At 43.5% G+C, this 25,466-nt stretch overlaps 1 protein-coding gene across 2 annotated transcripts in view; it reads right to left on the bottom strand.

Annotated features, from left to right (window-relative positions):
• PTPRG (protein tyrosine phosphatase receptor type G) overlaps positions 1–25,466 on the bottom strand; it is a 715,101-nt gene that overhangs the window by 373,325 nt on the left and 316,310 nt on the right. For both annotated transcript variants that reach the window (XM_089682035.1, XM_089682036.1), the window contains exons 3-4: positions 22,243–22,422; positions 9,449–9,597 (exon numbers count right to left, since the gene is read on the bottom strand). In XM_089682035.1, coding sequence (XP_089538161.1) covers positions 9,449–9,597; positions 22,243–22,422 — 329 coding nt within the window. The remainder of the gene's footprint in view (positions 1–9,448; positions 9,598–22,242; positions 22,423–25,466) is intronic.

A 25,466-nucleotide genomic window follows, 5' to 3' on the forward strand; every position in this document is an offset into this window, starting at 1 on the left:
ATCTACGATTACATTGTCATATTTTCTATAGGTCACATCTTATCTACTCAAATCTGTACATTTATGTCACAGCACTGAAAAATGGTAAATTATTAACTATTTCAGACTGTTTCAGAGAAATACAGAGAGTAGAAGCAGACACAGCAGTATGTGTTGAGATAATTAGGTGTGAGTTGCTCATTAGCATTTCTTTTGTTTCCAAGACAGGTGTCTGGTGGAGGGAGTCATTAAGACCACCTGGCAGGGGGTATTCATGAGGAATTTGAGGTGTGAATGGTCATTAACATATCTCTTGTTTCCAAGGGTGGGAGAAGTCTGAGGTGTGAATTGGTCATTACAATGTGTGACAAGCTTGGCAAGGAACATCCCGTGTTAAGTGCTTTGTCCATCTGAGCACCTTGAAAATGCTTTGCATGCATGTTTCTTGATGAAAAAAGTCTCTTGACAGCATTAGGAACTGGAAGAGTTAAAGAAATTTTTCAACCGCAAACGCTTATAAATGCGATTTGCTGCGTTTACAAGCATTTTGCGTTTGAAACGCTGATAAAATCGACTGCTGAACACAAGTTTGGTGCATTCAAAAATACTAAAATCAAAAAAAAAAATAGTAAACTCAAATGCCTGTAAATGAAGATGTGTATATGGATACATAGGAAAACATTAGGGAGAACTCAAGGGCTGCTGAAAAAAACACTGCGGCTGATAAACTCATGTTTAGGAGCTGTACATGAGCCCTAAATTACAAAAATGGCGTGTGTAGCAATTTAACATTCTATGTTCATTGAATAAATCACACGTGTCAAACACAAGGCCCATGGGCCAAAACCAAAGCCAACCAATTTCATGTGGCCCTCGCACCTCTACTGTAGCTGCGGCATCCCCCTTGTTTCCACCCCCACCTTGTCTCAGCAGGACAGACCTTCTCTGCCAGATCCTGCGCTTCTCTGTGCAGCCATGGAAAGGCTTGCCTCTGCCCCCCCATCTCGAAAGTCAGCAGGAGAAAGCACGACAGAACTCTTCCACCAGATTCTGTGCCTCTCCATCGATCCATGGAAAGGCTCATCTCAGCAAACCGACACCCCCAACCCCCCCTTCTTGTGCCAGCAGTCGGCAGCACAGATGATGACAGAACTCATCCCACAGATCCTGTGCCTCTCTGTGCAGCCACAGCACCCCCTTTTCTCTGCCTCCCCCTGGGCGCAGCATTCAGTAGACTATGGAAGCTGACTCAGCCCTCCTCCAGACCTTGGACGTTCTGTTTCCTTGCTCCATCCCCAGCTTCTTCCCAGCAGCAGCACATGGTAAGAGGGTGCACTGTGATGTAAGGGACTCTTGACTTCTGATGGTGGGGGGTCACTGACATCTGGTGTAAGGTGGGGTGCTCTGGACATCTAGTCTTACAGACAGAATTGGCCCGTTAAGGGCAATCATCATATAATGTGACAAATGATGAAATTGAGTTTAAACACCTCTGGTTTAAATGAAAGTGCAGCTTTCCTTGCGGACCCATTCACACTTCCCATAATGAATGGCAATGAACCTGCTGTATATGCTATGTGTTGCAGGGGTATTTATCATGATTAGCAGCCCAAAGTACTGTATAGTAGACTGCAACACACAGGGCACCGCAACTCCTATACCACAAATGGTGTCATATGTGTTTTGTAATCTGTTGTGGTGTGTTGGCAGCCCACTCATAGTCCTAGCTGTCAGCACTGTTGTATACATTTGCACAAGTTGACATTTCTCAACTTTTCCATTTTTCTACTGCCTTTTGTATTTTTTAAACAAACTGGCTACTTTTTCATCTCATGCATCTAAGTTCTAGGTAGAACACTGTTTTCACAGTCCTTTTTGAGCAGTGCTGCAACTGTCCCATGACTTCAGTATTGGAAAATTCTCCCGTCTACAAGAAGCCCGGAGCGAATGGCAGCAGAAACATTTTTTAAAATTCAAAACACTGGAGGATATCTATATGTTCTCAACATCACCATGTGAGTTTCCAGCAATGCACGTTACAGTATATTTAATGAAGTATTTTCCTGTCTGTCTGTCTCCGACAATGTAACCTAGAAAGCAGTGATTTTTACCTACATAATCCAAGCCATGGATAACTCAAAAATGAATAATTCAGCCAACAAAAGGGACTGATGTCATTACAGATACAAATGTTAGCACAATTACAATCATCAGATGTTCCTATGCCGTATTGTTATCTGGTGACAGTTACAAATATGGTTATACGTGCTGTCAATCAAATGCGGAACAATCCTAAAATGGCTTGGCATTGTCTCGTAATGATTCTTTATCCACTTACAGCTGGGTGAGTGCGTAGTCAGATTCTTCACAGCAATCAAGACGCACTATGCTAGTCCTTTAAGCACAGATTCTTGGTCTAAAAAAGCACATAATTAGTTGTATTGTGGCTCAGTTCCCACCAGGCGGTTCAGGGAGATCATTCTATAGCCATAAATGACTGAACGGGGAGTAAGTACTACATGTAGCTCAAGGCAGAAAAAAAACTAACAGTTCAAAATTGCTGTCTGATGGGCTAATTTAATCAGAAGTGGTAACAACGAAGTGAAAGTTTTCATCATCAACAATCTCTAGAAGGACAAATCCTATATACTATTTAATTCCAGTATTTATATAATGTCACCACGTTACTAACACTTTACAGATCAGTCTCTCTCAATCTTTTCGACACAGAGAAACACTTGAAATTACTTTCCGGTCTCAGGAAACCCCTCCTAAAATGACTATATCTAACTCCTGATACATTAGTGTGTTGGTCAGTGGGAAGGATACACATGTGGTCACAGGGAAGAATAGCTAAAATAGCTAAAAAGATCAGTGGTGTCAGTGGGAATTATCTGAGGGACTGAAATTGCTCAATGCTCAAGGAAACCCTAGCAACCTCTAGAGCAGTGGTTCTCAACCTGTGGGTCGTGACCCCTTTGGGGGTCGAACGACCCTTTCACAGGGGTCCCCTAAGACCATCAGAAAACACATATTTCCGATGTGTAAAGAGCAGCTACTGTGTAGAAAGCAGCTGCTGTGTTGAAAGCAGCTACTCTGTTAAAAGCAGCTACTGTGCTGAAAGCAGCAGTATTGAGGTAAAATGACACTCATGAATAATTACTGGGTAAATAATTTTATGGTTGGGGGTCACCACAACATGAGGAACTGTATTAAACGGTCACGGCATTAGGAAGGTTGAGAACCACTGCTCTAGAGGAACCCTTGGCTTCCACGGAACCTTGGTTTAGATTCCCTTTTACAGTGTATAGAACCATTCACATAAATCCACAAGCCAAGAAGGAGCTGTCATGTCCCTGCATTGTTTCATACATTAAGAACAATTTGGGAGGAAGATGATTAAAAAAAAGTACATTTTTACACTGTGGGAGGAAGCTGGAGCACACTCGGGCAGACAGAGGAAGAACAAAAGCCATGTAGATAGGGTCCAAGGTGGGATCCAAATAAAGAACACAAAGCTGGAATACAAATACAGATTCACCCCCTTGAAGTTACCACTCTGTGAGCAGTTCACCTACTGTACCATCTTAGACACCTGCTTCAAAATATGTTCTTAGAGGAATCATCTATGTTCATCTACAAAGTAAAAACCAACATTCATGGGGTAGGAGGAGCAGCTGAAAAGCAGGTGTCAACCATTCAGCGGTTTTAAAGCAGTAGCATTTAGCAAGTGCCAATGGTCTAGAATACTAAAGGTAGCCTTGAAAGATTAGTGTGAAGTAGCAACCCATAGGAATCACTTGTTATGACTAAAGCCCATGGGGCTGAAATGCGTCTACACTTGTGTGGGACTATGTAACCTTTGTTGTTATGCAATAAAGAAAATCTTAAAGGATAAGTTCACCTTCAGGAACACGTTACATGTTCCAACCATTTTTAGGGTGGAACATGTACCATGGCCCTCCTCCTGCAGTGTCTCGGTGATCTGTGCCCTATGTGACAGTAGTATGGGGAGAAATTCTCCGTACCAACTGTCACTTTTTGAAAGAGCTCCGCTCACATGGCCGCGTCATTCATTCACAGAATTCTGTGACTGAAACAACTACAAATACCAACATCCTTTGCGGATGTCAGCTTGTAGTTATCAATTAACTACCATTGTGCTGTTGAGTTTCGTGGTAGTTCGTTCATTCTTCCTGTCAGTGCAAAACTGCCTGCTGTATGAGGTATAAGCAAACAGGTATACTGACAGACTGCAGGAGTCCTGAATGGCACCACTGATCTGTTGATCACTGGTGCAATGCTTTCAAGACTCCTAAAGAAAAAAAAAAAAAAAAAAAACTTTAAATGCAAATGTTTTACCTACAAAAAAATGTGCATTTATAATTTTTTTGAAAAAGGTGAACTTATCTTCTAAGAGCTATTACATGGTGATGCCGGCTTTGTGCTTGGATGTACAAGGTAGCCTTTACCTGGAAAATTAAATGAAGTCAAAGATTCCTCAAGTGTAGTCTTAGGAAATTTAAAACCAGAGCACATTCATCAGCATTATGTTGGGTAATGCTGGGATTACCTCACATGACAGGAACAAAATTAAGATAGCCCAGAGGCATTTTGTAGTGGACTATCTGCTACTTCCAGATGAAAGAAACTAGATGAGGCCCTCTAGGTTTTTTATGAAGATGCCTCGTGGAAGCAGCTCCCTACCAGCTGTAAGGCATCTCCAACTAGGAAGAAGCTATGGGGCCAGCACAGAACAGGTTGGCTGTACTAAATTACACAGCCGATTTGGGAACAACTGGAAATACCCTAAAACGACCTGGTTTGCAAGCCAGGCCAGACTTGCTTTATCCTTTTTTTTACAACCTTTGACAAATAGGGTTGCTTAAATGTGATAAATATTATGGGGGTAATGATATATCAAATAACCTTCCTATAGAATATAGAAAGTTACTCAATCACTAATAACTTTGCCCATTCATAGGCTGACAATCACTTTTGCTGCATTCATCATTGCTGTACCATTCCTTTACCACGCTGAAAGCCCAAGGAAATACCTGGTGTTTCTCTCCTTCATCCCAGAGTGCTGTGAACCTGTGGGGCAAATTGTCAGGCCTGAACATCAGCATATAAGTGAGCGGAGGAAGTCAAACCTCTGTAAGCACCAAAATGGTGCCTACACTTGGCTTAACCTCCCTAGCGGTCTGATTATGTCCATATTTCTGTGCTCAAAGCGGTACCATTTTTTTGCATGGAAATATGTATTTTTTTTATTGTAGGCCTGTAATTTTTAGGAATAACTCACTGAAATCTGTCCGAACAAGAGTCTAGTAAACATCCCGGGTATGTTAAAATTTGAAACATGAAATCATAAATTATAATTTAATAAATCATAAAAATAATATAATAATAATACATTTAGCTCAATAATATATTCAAACCAAAAACATTGAAATTTTAAACGTAGCGCCAAGTTCGCACTGAGCAAAGTCGCAAAATCGTTTTCAGTGTCTGATGACGAATTTCCCCACGAATCATTATCACTCAATTCTGCAAGTGGTTCTGATTTACTATCGCTGTTCTCTAGCTGATCTAAAACCGCTTTTGACCTAAAGGGAAGCTTTTTGGACGCCATGGATGTTTCTCAGTTTCCAGGCAGAAAGAACAGTAAAAATGCAGGCAGGGCACAGGACAAAGCACTCGGGACAAAATGTATGTGAAATGGTTTGATACAGTTATGTTTTATCATGTTATTTTAGTGTATTTAATGAATGTCACTTTTTGTCATTTTCAAATTTCCCGCCAGTTCCATCCCCATACATCCCGACGTCGCAGGGGACGGAACCCAGAAGATAGATGTCAGAGGACATTACAGGGGACACTGCAGGAGGGACATCGCAGGACAAGGTAAGAGAAGAACAAATCCCGGAGCAGCGCTGCATGGTATTCTCGAGTGTATCTCGGGGTTACCGCTTGTGGTACTGAAACTTTACCCCGAGCTACACTCGGGAATACCGCCAGGGAGGTTAAACTCCAAGCTTCAACAGGATAACACAGGGAAGACAGGTATCAGTGGGTGAGGGCTTGTCCTTTCAGGAGAACCTGTCACTGGATGGTTTCTTTACAAAAACGTCACTTCTGTCAAAAGGAAGCCTGAAAGCTCTGAATGTTTGCGCTTGAATGTGCAAATTCTCTGGATGCTTCAGGTCCATATGGTGGCAACTCCATCTTTATATTCCAACTGGTTCTGTTAAAGTCTTCAACCACATAATACTGTGATTTCATAGACTATTAGGGGTTTATTTAGTAAAGCTGGAGGGTGCAAAATCAGGCTCACTCCAGCACAGAAACCAATCAGCTTCTTACCTTAGCTATTCAATTAACCTTTAGCAATAAAACCTGGAAGCGGATTGCTTTCTATGCAGAAGTGAGCCTGATTTTGCACTCTCCGGCTTTAGTAAATAAACCCCGTATTGTACCCAATCATGTTAGCCAAAATCTGACAAGTTAAAAAAAAATTCAAAAAAACAATTTACTTTTATTTTTGGAAAGAAGAAAACCTCTGGAAATAAGAGCACCGAGACTACGTGATTCTTTAAGTCCATCTTTTACCTGTAATGTGTTTTTATAAGATGTTCCATGATAATATGGACAGACGTAGTAACATAATTGCACCAACATTGGACAGATGTCCGGCAATAACAAGCAACTAGAGACCATCAAATTCTACACACATCTCACATGCTGCTGCTGCATTTAACACTGTAGCAGCTATTCTGTGAATTCCAGGGGCTGGATTTTGGCGAGTCAGCTAACTTTTTCCTTTTGTCTATCCCCCTGAGGTTGTGATTTGGAACAAATGGACAGTCATAACCCTGGTACACATCTGGATCCCTAATTAAATTCATGGCACATTTACTTTAAGTGATGTAAGTAGGGAAGCCAAAACCTGGAAGGACAATGAGAAAGGACCAAGTGAAGAAGGATCTCTAGAAGTAAAATGCACACCAGCTTTCAGGAAAACAGAAAATAGACAAGCAATCTATCAAAGATAAAGAACTTGTAGAGTAGGGTTGGACAAATGCCAATAGCCAGGTAGCGCAAAAAAAAAAAAACCAAAACAACTTATAGATAGTACCCTGTACAGAAAGAGTGGCCAGAGTTGAACTATTTCTTAAAATGCTAAATGCCTGGCTGTGTCTGGCTTTAGTGATTTCTGAGCCTTTAACCTGGAATAAGCATGCAACAAAAAGAATTGGAACACCTGATACTGCATACTTACTGCTGATTAGTGAAGAACCCAAGGCATTGGATCTGCAAGGCTGTCAAGGGCAGTCTGCGCATGCTCACACACCAATGGTTAAAGCCCTGCTTAAGCTCTTACCCCCCACCCCTTTGTATTCCCCCTGGTTCAGTGATAGTCATGAGTCCTCTTCCTCCAGTGGTGGACAGGTGCTGAATGCTGTAGAGCAGGAGCAATAAATTCAATTTCATTCAGGGCCGCATTGGCAGTATGGCTGCCCTTAAAGTTCCATGCACACTGGACATTTTAATAATGCTGGTAATGTTAGCTGTGTAAAGTCACATTAAAAACGTGAGTTTTTCATTGGTTTTTAGTGTTTTGCCGTGATTAAAAATTATTTTTGCTTAAAAAAAAAAGTCCAAAAATGCCAGTTTGCTGCTTGTTACAGCTAAAAAACCCCTCTAGAAACCCACTAGTCCTGGGTTTTTTTCCAGCCAAAAAACAGCCCTGCCAAAAACCGCTGATTACAGTCTATGTGTGCATAGACACATAGGATAACATGCTGGGGAGTTTACGGTCTGTAGAAAAAAAAAAAAAAACACACCAAAAGCCGAAAACAGCCGCTATAAAAATGTCCAGTGTGCATGAGGACTTAAAGGCTGGTTGTATCTGGGGTGTGTTACATACAGAGTGAAGGGTTCAGGATTACACCATGTACAAAGTGCAGAGTTCAGGGATGTGCTGTGTACAGAGTGCGCCGTTTAGGGGTGCATTATATACCGTGTGCAACCCAAAAGTCTTCTCGGTAGTGGGGCCCCCGGGATGTCCCCTCTGTAGTGGGGGCCCCCGGGGTGTCCCCTCTGTAGTGGGGGCCACCGGGGTGTCCCCTCTGTAGTGGGGGCCCCCCCGGGGTGTCCCCTCTGTAGTGGGGGCCCCCCCGGGGTGTCCCCTCTGTAGTGGGGCCTACCCCGGGGTGTCCCCTCTGTAGTGGGGCCTACCCCGGGGTGTCCCCTCTGTAGTGGGGCCTACCCCGGGGTGTCCCCTCTGTAGTGGGGCCCACCGGGGTGTCCCCTCTGTAGTGGGGCCCACCGGGGTGTCTCCTCTGTAGTGGGGCCCACCGGGGTGTCTCCTCTGTAGTGGGGCCCACCGGGGTGTCTCCTCTGTAGTGGGGCCCACCGGGGTGTCTCCTCTGTAGTGGGGCCCACCGGGGTGTCTCCTCTGTAGTGGGGCCCACCGGGGTGTCCCCTCTGTAGTGGGGCCACCGGGGTGTCCCCTCTGTTGTGGGGCCACCGGGGTGTCCCCTCTGTAGTGGGGCCCCTGGGGTGTCTCCTCTATGTAGGGTCAGAGCCCACATTGAGGAATGTCCTGTCTACCTTCCCTTCTCCAGGACTGGTTGGGTCTCTCGCAGACTCCATGAGGCACCCAGGCAAAGAGAAGATGAAGGGGAGCTCTCCACCAATCAGCTGCTGATAACACGCTGCGGCTCACCAATCACACAGCAGTACCGCTTGAGGTGAAGCGATTGCAGCCTGAAGTGTACTTCACTGGGCTCCTCCCATTCTCTGACTTCTGACCAATCATAGCAAAGCCAACAATCAACACTGATCTTCACCCAACAGCAGCACACCAATGTCAGCGTACGAGCACTAGGGCTGAGGGGAAAAGCACCGCCACTTTCCAGCTGAAAAACTGGGTGCGAGGGCCACATGACAAGGCATGGTGGGCCGGATTCAACCTCCGGGCCTTGTGTTTGCCCTATGCGCTGTACAGGGTGGATCCATGTGGCATCGCTCTCTGAAGCAATCACCTGCAAGTCTGGAGTGGTCTGATGATGCACTTCAAGGGGACAGGTCCATGACACAAAAAGCCCAATGCCAATACTGGTGGCTAGTTCTCTCCCCTCCACTTGCCTTTTTTGGGCACAGCTTTCACAGAGCATCACCCCTTTCAATGAACCTGCTGAAATAGCACAGGCAAAACACCAAAACCCTTTAAAATGAACGCTCAAAAACAAGGGTCCAGAACGATACTGCTATGGGGCCCACTGACATTATGTTACACCTGTGAAAACAATGTTGCCTTTTGTTTCCCCAAATATAAAAGATGGTACGTTTGATTTCAACCCAAGACATTATAGTTAAAATGATCCATTAAATCAAACAGGAAAAGCTTTTCAAGCTGTGTGAGCTGTCATTTAGTGACATGCCGGTGTGTGTCCCCTCTCACCTCAACGGGGAATCTTCTGCCATTGATGCTGTGCTCAGAGCCTGCCGATGCATTACTATGTCCCCAGTGGAATTCTACTTTCTCTGCCTTAAACCTGCCCGGCAGCCCAGCACCGCTGATGAAATAATCATCTTTCAGCAGAATAGCAACTGTGCAAGAGAGAGAAAGAGAGAAAAAAAACAAAATGTCAGCAATGAGCCAAACTGCACAAAACAATTTGTTCTTTCTGCACAAAACAATCAAAACTATTATCACACACTCACAGTGAGACTGCATTTATATGACTAATTGCATGAATACCCCTAAAGGACTAAGCGCCATTTAACATGGTCAATAACAAGTGCACACTGATCAAGCATAGACCTTTTCTGGGTTTAATGACAACCCACTTCTTGTACACCCAGGCGTCATGGCTCCAGTCCACATGCTTGACCTGCTCCTGCTTTCAACTGGACTGATGCTATATAATTACCATACAAGTAACTTTCAAAAGGAAAAGTATAGTGTATTATTCAGTGAGCATGTATTTTAGGGAACGTCAGGTTAAGATATCAGTCACTTAGAGAGTGCATTGTTTTCAGTTTATCATCTGACATGCAATGGAAGAGCGAGAATAAAAATACAACCTTTGGGTAGAACTGCAATGCAGAAAGTAGAGCCTGCCCATTAAGAACAAATACGTTCTTAAACTACTCTACATACTTAAAAGGAGAACTAGAGCCAAAGCTCTTCTGGCCCTACTTCTCTTGTGGGTCACAGGAGTACACCTAGTTCTGCACTTCTGTGACCCAGTCGACAGCAGGCTAAAGTCCATTCTTGGCTGACATCACTCATTTGGTCCAGACTCTGGAGGGATCCCAACTTTAATGTCAGGATCCACCTAGGTTCCTGACAAGTAGCCTTCCCAGTCTCTCAGTGTGCTGCTGAGAGCCTGAGCTAGACACTCCCTCCACAGCCCAGCACTCCAGTAAGTGCTGGAGGGTTAGAGAAGAGAGCTGGTGACTGATCTTGCTGGTGGCTGGTGACTCTGCTCGCTGTAGACCAAGTCTTTGATTGCTCAGTTCTCTTAAAGGTGGTAGGGGACAGATGCAGCACCAAAGTGAGTATGACTGTTTCCTACACTTCTCTTTTAATTAAAAACCATACATTAAAACACACACTAACATGCCATAAATCAAGTCCATTTACTTTACATACATATCCAAACAGAAAACAAGGAAGGGAATTGGGGGTGGTCTTATAGAAGACATTCCCCACCTTTTTGAAGTCCTTTATACCTCCATATCAGACATGCATTGTGAAAAGGGAAAGCAAAGCACAACCATTGAGCAGTACAGCAATGATGGTACACTGATATGCACGTTTTTAAGAACATCCAACACATGCTAAAATTTATTTTAAGATACCATTGCTTATCTTCTTATGAACATGCTTGTTGCTTGGCATTATGCTGGTCCACTGGATTCTATACGGTCTTAACTGAAACTAGTATGCAGGATCAGCAAAGCCAATGTAATGTTCTAAACCCGCATATGCAAATTTACAGTGTTTTCGATTGCCAAGGTCAGCAATGGTGGCCTCCATGACAAGTTTATTTAAAGCCAAGCCTTTTGGGTGCTGGTTGCCCCCCTGTATAGAAGGAATCTATAACCCTATGATTAAGCTCCAGTGGGTTTGGCTTTGGTGGAGACTCATGGGCTGAGGCCGTTTTCACATCTACACTAGGCTGGCTGGACGGGAGCGCAGCGCTTTTATGATTTTATACATTTATTGCTTCAGATGAGCACCTTTCGCAGCCTGCACCTTTTTCCCAGGTTACTGGCCTCCCCAGGTTGAGCAACATTCATAATCTAGTGCAAGGGATCAACGGCTTGTTCAGACAGGGTGGGCACAAATAAAACAATACCCGCTGTACATTCGCTCCTCTGAATTCCAGTATAAAAAGTAAAATGTTAATGTAAGTCTTAGAATGTCAACATTTTATTTTTTAATTCTAAATTTTAATTGGTGAAAGTCACTTGCCTTTTTACAAGTACTTCATAAATGACTGGATTAATAATAGGCTGTAATATAATTCCTAATGCTGTCTATAGAGATGCTGATACCTCTTAGCCCCAGAGGACTATAAACCATTGTTCTGTTGACTGTTCATAGCTGTCATATAAAGTTCTGTACTGTGCAGTTCAGACAACTACTACTCAAGTGCCGTTGCCTTGCCTGGAGGCCAGAACCACCTTGAGTCATGAGCCAAATGAACAATGTATTTAAGGGGGGCAGGGACAGGCAAGAGGCTGTTGCAGGCAAGGGTCCAGTAGATCCAGAGCAGGCAGTCTATAATACTAGCTTATGAAGAAGCCAGAACCTAGGCATGGTCCAGTAGAGTTTAGTCTGATGTTCAAGCTAGTTTCAATGGCCAGATTATCCTCCACCGATCCTCCATTTACCACTCCCTTTCTCTCTTCAGTATTTTTTCCTCCGCAAGGAATACTGAAAGCACGGCAATTTTCTATGTTAAGCAATTCATTTTGCTCACCGTCTATCAGCCAGTAGTTCTACATTCAACAGAAAAGTGGTATTGGATTTCTCCTTTGTAAACTCCACGACTACCTGTTACAAGGATATATTGCACAAAGGCCCTTTACTACTGAATGAGGTGGAGATGCGGAAGGAATCATGATCAGGAAGAAAGAAATCTAAGCTATTTTTTGGAGCTACAAGTATAATATTTGTACTATTTTGAGCCAGGTACCGAAGTGCTTAATGGCTGTATTGATCTCATTCATTTTCTTTTTCTCAGTGGCTGGAGTGCAAGGTATCACTATATCCAAGGATGGAGTGCAGAGAACTAGATCTGATCAATGGTGAAGAGATGGAAGGACATGTATCCCCGGATGAACTTGTTCACTTATCAGTGGATCAATGATGTTTTTATATAATTCTTTGAATTAAGTTCTAGGACTCAGCCAAGCTTCACACAGGCTTGTTTATAAGAACAAACCAACAACCAGACAGCATCTCTGTGTTCATATGGGACTTAAAGTAGAATTCCTTTGTAAAAAAAAAAAGTCAAGTACTGCTCATTCTCTCTCTCCCCCCAGCCTGTAACAGAATTGCAGGTTTTTTGGAGACAGATGTGGGGAAAGTACTGTTTTTTGTAAGAACTTGCTCCAACTTCCTCAATCTTTGCCTAGACGAGGATGACTGTTCAGCCCCCCTCCCCACCCACAGCCTCCTGGGATACATCAGCCATCCCAGGAGGGGCCATGTAATCTCGTACACATGCAGTAGGCAGCCAGATGTGATTTATTAGGAAGTCACCGCTGGCAACCAAATCTAAAGTGGCAGCAATGAGGTCCTGCAGTGATGAGAAGAGTTGGCTGCAGGAAGACAGTACTAGAATCCATGGACTGGCAAGTACCTAACTTTTAAAAGTCATCAGCTAAAGTATTTGTAGCTGATGATTTTTAATTTTGAAAACAACTTTGTGACATTCCTCTATAACAGGCATCACTAAATGGCGGACCGGGGTCCAGATGCGGACCGAGCCACTGTCCCATCCGGACCCATGCAGTTCTGCTATTTAAGAGCCTTTTCTTCCCCCAGCTGTCTTGCAGTCATCCTCACAGAACTAACAGCAGGAGGCAGGACAGTTCTGGATGGAGGGTGGGAGCTGCCTGAGGTTAACAAGCAGGTTATTGGTTGCTAGGATGAAGGGCAGTCCTAGCAATCAATCACTGTCTGTGTAAGGTAGGACAGTGGGGGGGGGCAAAGTTAAAGGGGCTAAGGACATTAGTGCGAAGGAGGGGCTGAGGACAGTAATGTGGGGGGCGAAGGACATTAACGTGGGAGAGGCTTAGAACTGTAGTGTGGGGGCTGGGGACAGTAACATGGTGGGGGGCTGAGGACAGTAATGGGGAGGGGGATTCTGGGGACAGTAATGTGGGGGGATGATGTAAAAAGGGGCACAGTACTCTTCAGTGAAGGGGGCAGAGGACAGTACTGTGGGGGGGGGGGGGGGGTTGATGTCATGGAAGTGTGCGAACACTACTGTGAAAGGGGTGGAGGGGGGTGATGTAAAGTGGGAGATGAGGACACTCATTAAGAGGGATCTTGATGTGAATGAGGAGGAGACTGTGATGTGCAGTGGAGATTGAGGACATTGATGTGAGAACAGGTTCAGATCTGTACATGTGCATTTGGTGCACACGTTGTGGGTAGGTCAGCACTACCTGCCATGAACCTAAAGTCCCCGACCCTTTTTTTTTTCAAAATCGCACCGCAGCAACACGTGGTTTGACGCATATGAAAATGCACCACAGGAGCCTACATGAGATTCAGACCTCTGATGCATGCAAATTTTACTGCCTGGATATTGGTGAATTTTAATTCAAAACCCCTGCTCTATAATATAGTTGTATTAAATATGAAAAATACAGCAAAATGGTCTGTTTTCAGAAATAAGTGCTATTCAGATCGCCTAAACTATATACAGTTCCTCGTGTAATAGTAAGTTGAAGGTAAGACTATGAACAAAGGGAGGTTTAGTACAGAATCTGAATGGCTATCTATTCTATTCCTGCGGCCCATGGGTCATATGTGGCCCTTTACTTGCCTTTATCTGGCCTTTGGGGCCCTATTCCTACCAATGATGGGACACTATTCCCTCCACAGACACCAGAGATGGGGAACTAATTCTCTCACTGACACCAATGATGGGGCATTTTTCCTCCCACTGACCACCAAGTCTATATGGTCTATTGTTTTCTCCCACCAATGCCAAGGTATTCTCTATTCCCACTAGTTGCAGACTGCCCCTCCTAAAGTTTGAAGGGCAGTAAACTGGCCCTTTGTTTTGAAAGTTTGGAGACCCCTGGTTTAAAGGTACATCAGTCACTATGGTACATTTATAAAGGTTATATACTGGTGTCTGCACATACCTAGGGGTCTTCTGAAATGCTCCAGAGTTCAGGTGTGCTCTGCCCTCTGATCCCAAAAAGCAAAGCCTATGTCTCCCTATAAATTGGGAGAGCTGTGCACACACACTATTCAGGAATGCAGCATGATGGCAGACCTTCAACTTGAGGTCTTTGGGTACATTTATACTGTGTGCTAAAACGCTCCATTGCATCATGCGGACACGTGTCCCTTTTTCCAGGTGGTGTGATGGGTACTGCACTTACATTTTTTTTACTTTATTGAAAGAGTACAGAGTCGCACTCATTTCAAATATCTGCACTGCAGAGCCATTTTTATGCATTTCTCACACCATCATTTTAGTGTGAACGGGGCACATAGAAAACAATTTTTTTCTATGGTCCCTTGAGGTGACTGCTCATTGATCAGGTTCAGAAAAACACTGGTCACTGCATGTAGTGTGAACGGGTCCTTAGTCATTATTTCTACAAAGCCAGGATCAAAACTGACTCTCATGCCATTGTGAAAGTGGAACTTTGATGAGCTTACTGTAGAAGAGGGTTTATTTTGTGACAACGTTTTAAGTAAATCTGTCATCAGGAACATGGAAGACTCCACTGTCATCTAGCTAGCTGCCAGACTAAATAAATCCATTAACATCCTAACAAAAACCTACAAAAAATGCCTAAACACTTGTTCATAGCTCCTTCACATTAAAAATCTATAGATGACCATCTCTATTGAGTAGGGCATCGGAAAGGGCAGGTCTTTTTACTTTTTTTTTTTTAATTAGCATTCATTTTTTAAAACTTTTTACATTTAGTGCACTAATCCCCTGTTGTATACCCTGCCAGATTGGGCAAAAACGGCAGCTCTGAGTCCAGAAGTCTGGGTGCACACCCTTAAGAGGGATATCAGGCAATACTGGCTTTAGAGGTGCCCAGGCCACTTCTACATTCAGTAGCTTGATGTCAGGGGCGGACTGACCATTTGGAAACTCGAGCACTGCCCGAGACCCCAGGGTCAGTAGTGGGCCCCATAAGATGCCCCTGGTACCTTTCATTGGCTATTTTGGGTGTGGTTTGAGTGTGGGCGAGGACATAAGGGCTCCATGATCCCCTATTACCCGGGGGCCCCATGAGTTGTCAGTCCACCTCTGCTTGATGTACAATTACACAAGCCCAGTCGTGAGCCTATTTTAATTCCCTCAAAGCCATAAAGTGAAATACCCAACAATGGTAAGCGAAAGGGTTAAAGTGACAGTCTCATGGCTGAAAATAGGGATCCATATACTCATGTTAAAGCTTTGTGAATTCAACCTTACAAGCAACTCTTGTATAACATTTGTATTTGCCTTGTAGTTATCTGCAAATCCACCTTCAGTAAAAAAAATGATTATTATTATTTTATACTGTAACATGTATAAGGCAAGCTCTGTTGCATATCACATAACTTAAGATGCACAATGGGGATTTAATTGCATCATATAAATACTTGATCAGCTGTGAGTGATTAATCGTACCCGCCGAGGTCATCTTACTTGTTTTAAGATAAATAATTAAAGGGATCTCTGGAAAGATTTACCGTTTGAAATGTTCCGGCTAATAGTCAGTTATACTGGGTTTCGCCTTCATGCTTAACCTACAAGGTGTATCAAAGCCCCAGAGTGATCCACACATCATCCCAGGCCATTGTTTATAAGTATTACCCTCTGGCTGTATTACATATTTAATAGAAGCCATAAAATCAGAGCAAATACATTATCTAGTTAAGTTGAATTACAAATCAATTACATTCGTATACACTAATGCATACTTTGATATATGCTTTCTTCTGTCCTAAAAGGAGGACATCTCCAGTGTGTTCGCTATTAATATTTAATAAAAAGATTTACCAGCTTTCAGTAAAACTTTATCCAAATCTGGAGGAAAAGGTTTAGCTGGAGTTAGAAAGTTTGTCAGGTTTTAATCGTTCTAAATAGTTGGGTGTGTTACACCATCATATTATTTTAGGGTGCGTTGCGCTGACTGAATAGGGCAGGCATCACTAAATGGCGGACCAGGGTCTGGATGCGGACCAAGTCACTGTCCCATCTGGACCCATGCAGTCCTGCCATTTAAGAGCCTTTTCTTCCCCCAGCTGTCTCGCAGTCATCCTCACAGAACTGGCAGCAGGAGGCAGGATAGTTCTGGATGGAGGGTGGGAGCTGCCCGAGGTTAACAAGGATGTGATTGGTTGCTGGGATGAAGAGCAGTCCTAGCAATCAATCATTGTCTGCGTAAGGTAGGACAGTGGGGGGGGGGGGACAAAGTTAAAGGGGCTAAGGACATTAGTGTGAAGGGTGGCTAAGGACTGTGGTGTGTGGGGGCTGAGGACATTAAAGTGGGAGGGGCTGAGAACTAACGTGGGGGGCTGAGGACAGTAACGTGGGGGGCTGAGGACAGTAACGTGGGGGGCTGAGGACAGTAACGTGGGGGGCTGAGGACAGTAACGTGGGGGGCTGAGGACAGTAACGTGGGGGGCTGAGGACAGTAACGTGGGGGGCTGAGGACAGTAACGTGGGGGGCTGAGGACAGTAACGTGGGGGGCTGAGGACAGTAACGTGGGGGGGGGGCTGAGGACAGTAACGCGGGGGGGGGCTGAGGACAGTAACGCGGGGGGGGGGGGCTGAGAACAGTAATGTGGGGGAATGATGTAAAAAGGGGCAGAGTACTCTTCAGTGAAGGGGGCAGAGGACAGTACTGTCTGGGGGGGGGTTTGATGTCAAGGAAGTGTGAGAACACTACTGTGAATGGGGTGGAGGGGGGTGATGTAAAGGGGGAGCTGAGGACACTCATCAAGAGGGATCTTGCTGTGAATGAGGAGGGGACCGTGATGTGCAGTGGGGATTGAGGACACTGATGTGAGAACAATATTCAATAAATCACTCGGTAATTTATAACCTAAAATAACTCTTATAGTGGATCCCAACTTTTAAGCCCAAGAAAAAGTCACACTTTCACCCTTGAAAGCAAATACTATTAATAAAACCTTTTCCTTCACCTCAACTCAATAAACAATCAAACCAAAAATGAAATTAAAGTCCCCAAAAATATATATATATTTCAATCCACCAAAATATCTCAATCCTGTGTGTCCAACTTCAATATTTCCAGCATTCCGGACCCAGTGATACCTTGAAAAATGCCCTAAGGGGACGTGATGTCTGACGTAATTGCGCAAAACCGGAAGTGGCGGCGCGGCCATTTTGTTGACTGGAAAAACGTGGTTTTGATATCAGGAAGTTGCTGTGGCTGGATCATGGGAATTTAATACTGAATATTCCAAGTCCATAATGTAAGATGCTGCATTAAATGTTTTACTACTCATTATAATATGATACATGGGTCTTTTCTATCTTGCATGAGGGTTATGGAGAATTGAAGGTTTACCCTACATATAGTTAATGAGAGTTTGGAAGCGACTGCTATAACATCTGATTATCCCTGAAAGCTTGATATTACTCCATGAGGGTAATTGTATGCATTCTTGCCATTTAGAGGTGGTCACAGAGTGTTTATTTAATTTATACATTTTATTTGTTTTTATTAATTTAAATTTATATCTTTTGGGGTTTTTTTGTGCTGTTTTTGAGTGTACACAATTTATCACTTTATATTAGTTTATTGGAGTGTACACAGAGTGATTTTGCATGATTCACGTGTTACTCACAGTTGAATCTATTTATGTCAATATATTTTTGCACATATAATTTTTGCACAGATATAGTATGTACTTGTTTGTTTAAAAGGTATATACATTTATTTGAAGGTAATACACTATTTAATTTCAATCAAAAACCACCTCCAAAACAAATACAACTAAAACTCCCCCACAACACAAACACCCTCCCCTGAAGGTGTGACAAATAATATATGTGAAAGTGTTAAAACAAAATTTAAACAACTAATTGAAGTCCATCAATTAGTCTATCAACTATTACCCCTAACTACCCTAAAACATCACAGTGAAAAATAGTTGGAAGAATTTTGAACAGTTTGAACTATTTTTCACTGCGATGTTTTAGGGTAGTTAGGGGTAATAGTTGATGGACTAATTGATGGACTTCACGGTTGTTTAAATTTTGTTTTGTTAACACTTTCACATATATTAATACACTATTTTAGTTTTATTTTGTCGAAGGTATCACTGGGTCCGGAATGCTGGAAATGTTGAAGTTGGACACACAGGATTGAGATATTTTGGTGGACTGAAATATATATATTTTTTGGGACTTTAACTTAATTTTTGGTTTGATTGTTTATTGAGTTGAGGTGAAGGAAAAAGTTTTATTAATAAAACTGATGCGAGAACAGGTTCAGATCTGTATATATGCACACGTTGTGGGCAGGTCAGCACTATCTGCTAGAAACCTGAAGCCCCACCGCAGCAAACACGTGGTTTGACGCACAGAAAATGCATCACAGGGGCCTACATGAGATCCGGACCCCTGATGCATGCAAATTTTACTGCCTGGACCTTGGTGAATTTTAATTCAATACCCCTGGAATAGGGGTTTAGGTTGTAATTGTTGTCTGTGTCCCTGCCCAGATGATTTAGGCGAAGTTCAAATTTGCGCGAAGCAGGGATGCACAGAAAAATGCGCATTTTCAAAAACAGCACAAAAAACATGCATGCCTTTTGCAAGTGTGCAGGGATGTCATTAACTCCTAATCGCACCCCAGTGAACCTTGGTGTCTTGTGTATGACATTGTGCATCAACCACCAAAACACTAGGGTTGAGCTCAGGCATGTTTGGAGTGGAGTCAAATCCAACAGCCACTCATAGGCGGTGGAGGCATTCCCCGTCCCAAAGTTGCATGTCTGCAAGGGGCAAGTATACGATGAGCTCCGGGGGGTAGAGAATGCCTCCCCTGCCTATGATTGGCTTTGATAGCTTCCCAGTGGTACAGCTCAGGACAGATCACACTCATGTCTGAATATGCCTGAAACTCATTGCTGCAAAATGCCCGGTAATTAAAAAAAAAAAAGAAAAAAAAAAAGGGTACCAGGCATTTTGGTGCGGCACAATTTTAAAAAAGGGGTAATGCTCATCGTTGGTGCAATTTGGATGCAGTGGGCCATTAAATAAATGGGCTGCCCTACTGCAATGCATGGTAATGTGCTAATGCCCTTGTCACTGATACTAGGAAAGAGATAGAGGGGAAATGTTCCAGTGATGACTGTCAGGGGCTGAGTTCCCCCTTTACTTTGGTGATATTTCCCCTTTCCTGTGCTAACTTTAAGACAAGTGAGGGGAATCTTACCAATATAAATACAGGCAAGAACAAAAAAAAAAAAAAAACTGAAAGATTCAGGATGGACTGCTACTTCTGCCTGCCAGGATAAAATAAATTCCAAAGGACGGTCCCAGCAATAAAAAAAAAAAAAAAGGTCTTATGCTCACCTCTCCTGTAGCCTGTGTCACCAACCTTCCCTCAATTCTGCTGCAAACAGTTCTTGAGCTCCGAAGAAGGGAGTGCATCTCCAGAAACGTGTCAGCTAACCACATCAAGGGTCTCCCACTATCTGGGACCATTACCACTGGCTCTTTGTCTCTGTTTTTAGATCTCCTTTGGTTTGTGAGTATGCACTTTTATGCATTTTAATAAATTCATTTTTTTACCACAGTAAGGCATGAAGAGAGTGCACCTTTCTTTTGCTTTTCTTCACCAGTACCAAGGTTTCCAGATCTTTCAAGGGCTGCACCTCAGAGAATGACAGATACAGTACCCCCCACCACCCCGTCAGCACGAAGATTTGAGCGCTGGTTTATTTTTTCTTGGGAGGCTCCAATGCCTGTATCCCCCTGTCACATGTCATGGTTCCATCCCCTGACCCCTGTGTAACTACTGGACAAAGCAGTGATGTAGGGGTCAGAGGATGGAGCCACAGCATGCGGTAGGCCTAAGCATTTGCTCATATAGCTATTTGCTGCAGAACTCAATAGCGGCATTTTCTTCAAGCCAGTTAAAGTGTTACTAAACCCACATCAGAAAAATCAGTTTGTATATGCAGTAAAGCATGCTTGTTATACTGACTGTGGAACCTAAAGGGTTAATCATCTGCATTGTGTAAAAAGTCTGTCTTCTCTGATCCTCCCCTTCTTTTACTGTCCACAATCCATCTGCTGATCATACAAAGCTCCAGGAGTGCACATGCTCAGTTTAGTGTGTATTGCTAGAGAGGTTTTTTTTTGATCTTTGGAAGGGTACATGTGATCAGTACAGGGCCAATCAGCGCTGTCCAGAGGGTCAGGGGTTATGGAGCCTCATAGGATAGTCAGAGCAGAATGGAAAAACTTCTAATACAAGTTTTAACCAGTGCTCAGTTGGACACTGATAGTCACAAGACTGCTATATACTACTGATGAGAATAGGTATTTAACAGTTTATATTTACTAAAATAATTGCATTTCCATGAGACCTGATATAGTGAATGCAGGGCCCTGGGTTTAGTAACACTTTAAATGTAGAACTAAAGACAAAAAACTTGTGTACTCATTTTGGATAAAGCAAGGGAGGGTTAAAACCCATCAGGTTTGTTTTTTGGCCATCTGTGTCCCAATAAGGAGATTTCCCTTCACACCATGTCCCATAGCCAAAACAGAAAGTTAAGGCGAAATCCCTCAAAAGTGGGGTTGTCACCATAACTAGTATACCAGTTGGAAGATTTACCTTCTGTTCCAGTTTTGGTGACAAAAATGTGGTATTTTATTTCATTTTCACTCTTTGTGATGATGATAAAATGGAACAAATAGAGAGGGTTAATCTCCCTAACGGGCAGAGAAAGCAATAACCTGCCAGAGGTTCTAATCTCTCTTTCTGCTCTATCTTAAACTAATTTCTTGGATATTCTTTATGTATTTTCAGGGTTCTTCAATGCAATTTCAACTCTAACTAAAAGGAAATATTTGGTCCCCCAGTAGTGGTATAAAAAAACAGAAGAAATAAACAGCTTTAGCTGCTATATTGACTTCTCCTAAATGCTGTCCTCTGCAGACTCCCAGATCCAGAGGTGTGGTGACACTTCTTTATCAGGCTGAACAACACTGAGCCCCATTCAACCCACTTCATGTGAGCCCAGGGTATCAAGGCTTTCCCCTTGCCCTGGGCTCCCAGAAGAATGCTGTCATTTTACGGTGTCGCTCCATACAGCATTTTTCTGCCCACATGCAGAGGAAGAAAAGGGCCTGCGATGGCATTGGACTTGACATGCAATAAGTATATGTTTTTCAGGGGGTCTTGGGTGTGGAGCTGCTCCAATACGGGTGGGGGAGTGGTAGGCAAGAACAAAATTGGGTTTTAATTCCCCCCCACACACACAAAGCAATGCAAAGTTCATTAATGTAAATTTTAGAAGCACTGGTCTTATGTATAGTTTATAGTTCTATATGTAAAAGAGGAAGCCATACTTGCTCAATGCATGGTAAAGGTTTTGCTTCTTTCTTCCCAGCTTTATCAAAATGGTTGTGCTTTACAGCTCCATCTTTGGATGCAAGTCAGAGTTGGCCAAATCATTAAAAACAATGCACTCCCTGTGTAGTTGATATTTTATCTCAACCGTTAAGAGCAGACACAGATTAATTGCACTGAGCTACTGAGAGTTCCCACCAGTAGCTCATCTTCAAATTTAATACAACAAAATATGGAAGCAAATGCTTGTAAATGTGTCCATCGTACCAAAAATGACTTCAAAGTGAATGATGCAAGAACTCAATGTTCTCACTGAAAATACACTATACTTTTATTTTAGTACATTTTCTAACCACAATCCTTAATTTAAAAAAAAAAAAAAAAAACACATTACACTGCAGTCTCTCTATACATGTGCTCATTCACCTGTTTTTCCCGTGTTCTTCATCCAGGTCTTGTTAGAAGACTCATTCTCGAATCCTTCAAGGCTCAACTCCCGGTACTCATCCTTCATGCTGGCTGTGTAATCCACAATATCTATGGGGGACTGGTGGAGGCCTCCACAATCTGGGCTGGTTATCACCCAGTGCTCTGGTCCATACACCCCTGTAATTGAAAAAGAGAGGCACTTTAGAAGGTCTGGAAACATTACTGTGGAATGTAAAGACACTGTACTTGGTTTGTCTACAAATTCCTATACAAACAAGTAGTGATAGACATTAACCACTGTTTATCGTGGATCTTCAAGAGTCGGTCCAAGCATACACAAACAAGATGGTTGATATAGTTGGTTCAAAAAATAAAATCAAACCAAACCTGCTCTCCAGTTTTGAGAAAGGTTAGAATGTCTGTCAATTATTTTGTTCCATAACTGTTGTACGTGTCCTAAAAGGGGAGCTCTGCCCTCACTTTGTTGAAGAGACATCAAGGATCTCAAAACTCTTCACATATAAAGAGTTAAAGTGGTTCTTGAGTCAGGTTAAAAAAAAAAAAAGTCCTCATCTACAAATACTGCAGCTTCTGACTTTTAATTAAAGGACACTTCCCTGTCCAGGGATCCAGCGCCATCCTCACTCAGGCCAGATGTTCGGTGCTGGCATGTTTTTTGTGGGAAGCCAGCTGCGACTCCTTACGGCTTCATAGCCGGCTTCTCGCTACACTGTGTGAATGATCCTGCAGCCTCCTGGGACCTGTGACATGTTCCAGAAGGTTGCGGGCAGGGATGGAAGAGGGGGACCTTCCAGTGGAAAGACCTTCCAGTGGAATCGCTAAGCAATTCCAGTGGCAGTGGGTACCTGAGAAAACTAGGTTTTTGCTCTTCCCCCTCAAAAAAAGTTTCAAAAGAAGAAGAGAAGGGGGTGGAGGACATGAAGCTGAAATTCTCTTTGAGGGTAAAAGTTCTACTTTAACGGGAAATTCATTATTTCACAGTTGTCACTGGGACAGGCGTCCCACTAGGAATACATCACTTTCCAACAATACATCTCTCAAATGGAGAAGCAGACAGAAATAGAAACTTAAGAAATAAATAATAAAGAGGTGCTGGGATTTCAGGACATATTCAAATGATCAAACATAAGGAGGTTCTCAAATAAGCTCACTGGGTCTGGTACAGCAACTCAAAACAATCAGGCTTCCCTGGATGGGTTCCTGGAATATACACACATAACAATGGGCACCTCCCTCCTAAAAGGGAGTTTGTTCAATTTAGACACCCCCCCCCCCCCCAATCCAGCCATTACAAATGGTGAGGTTTTTTCTGTGTTTATATTTTTTGTTATTTTTCGTCTGGCCTCACCCACCTCCACCATTATGGTCTAGGCCAGCATGACATGTCCCTGGTCCTGCAGTCCTCTTGTATACTTTCATCACATCTCTCAGAAGGCTGCAGGACCAGATGCATAAAGTGACCAGAAGGCCAGCCAGAGTGGGCCTGACATGTTATCGATTGAACCTAGAAGAGACAGACAACTGAAGAAAACCATAATGGTGGCACTGGACCCAGAATAACAGATCGCATTGAGGGCTACACTGGATTCTCTGCATGGGTATATGTTTCAAAAATAACCCAGCAATACAGGGAAGAGGTAACAACACATGGGGAGAGTTTAATGCCGCTTTAAAGAGTCCATGATGCTTTTAAATTGTTCGTTATTTGATCACTTAAAAACATGCAATGCGCTTTGGGGCCACAACAATTTATCATTTTAATTTGTCTCTTTTGCAGCCCTGGTGATGGAGGATAAAATATACTTATGTCAATGCATGCATGAGTGCAAACTACAGAGAGAGCAACAGAAAGCGAGCGAGTGAGAGCGAGGGCAAGAGCAAGAGAGGGCAAGAGCAAAAGCAAGAGAGAGCGAGAGGGAGAGAGGGCAAGAGATAGAGAGAGGGAGGGCAAGAGCAAAAGCAAGAGAGAGAGCGAGAGGGAGAGAGGGCGAGAGAGAGAGAGAGAGACGGCGAGAGCGAGAGAGGACAAGAGCGAGAGAGAGAGGGGAGGGCAAGAGCGAGAGAGAGAGAGGGAGGGCAAGAGCGAGAGAGAGGGCAAGAGCGAGCGAGAGAGGGTGAGAGAGAGAGGGCGAGAGAGAGAGGGCGAGAGAGAGAGAGAGAGAGAGAGAGAGGGCAAGAGCGAGAGAGAGGGCAAGAGTGAGGGAGAGAGGGGGCGAGAGGGAGAGAGGGGGGCGAGAGCGAGAAAGAGAGGGGGGGAGAGGGGGGGCAAGAGCGAGAGAGGGCAAGAGCGAGAGAGAGAGAGGGGGGGCAAGAGCGAGAGAGAGAGAGGGCAAGAGCGAGAAAGAGAGAGGGCAAGAGCGAGAGAGAGAGGGGGCAAGAGCGAGAGAGAGAGGGGGCAAGAGCGAGAGAGAGAGGGGGCAAGAGCAAGAGAGAGGGCAAGAGCAAAAGCAAGAGAGAGCGACTTCAAAGGAGACACTGTAGAAAAGCATACAGTGTATTTTGATGCATTTTTTACGCGTTTTGATCCTACCCAGCAACAAGTTAGCCCAAAACCAAAGCGTCAAAAACACACATGAAAAAACGCAAACCGCAGTGCATTGGTGTGAGCCAGGCCTAAAGAGGTCCTTTAATTATTTCTTCAAATTTCTTTATATAATCACATTTGTCTGAAACAAATGTGATTACTTCCTTGAAGTCTACTCCGTGGCCCAGCAGTACAAACCCCCCTGGAAGTAAAAGCAAGCTGAAGTTTGCCTTTAGGGTTACAAACATAGCAGCCGTCTTAAAAATATCCACTTATAAGATTACATTGTAATCTCTTGCCAACATGGTGATGCAATATTTTCACATTTCTACCTTGCTGGATGATGGCCAAAACTAAGAATTGTTGCAAATACCTTACTGTTTGCAAACATAAAATAAATAAGGAACGCGGTATCGTGCCAAGTACACAGACGTTGTGGACACCACGCTTCAAAGTAAAGTCTACAATGAAGTCTACGAGTATGCTTGTGTCCTTAGGTTATTGAGTGGGAGAATAAAAGGGGGATTAATTCGGGAGAGAAAAGGGCAAAGACGGGGCTTATAGGTAGCAGTAATACGGTTTTTCAACTGGGATGAAGGAGATTAAAGTTCCTGTAATGTTCAGAATCCATGGGGAACACACAGCATGATCCTCTGGTTTAATGCTATGTCCCAAG

The sequence above is a fragment of the Staurois parvus genome, unplaced genomic scaffold (assembly GCF_062004578.1).
Source record: "Staurois parvus isolate SC_StPar_1 unplaced genomic scaffold, SC_StPar_1.0 ptg000283l, whole genome shotgun sequence".
Classification (NCBI taxonomy): Eukaryota; Metazoa; Chordata; class Amphibia; order Anura; family Ranidae; genus Staurois; species Staurois parvus.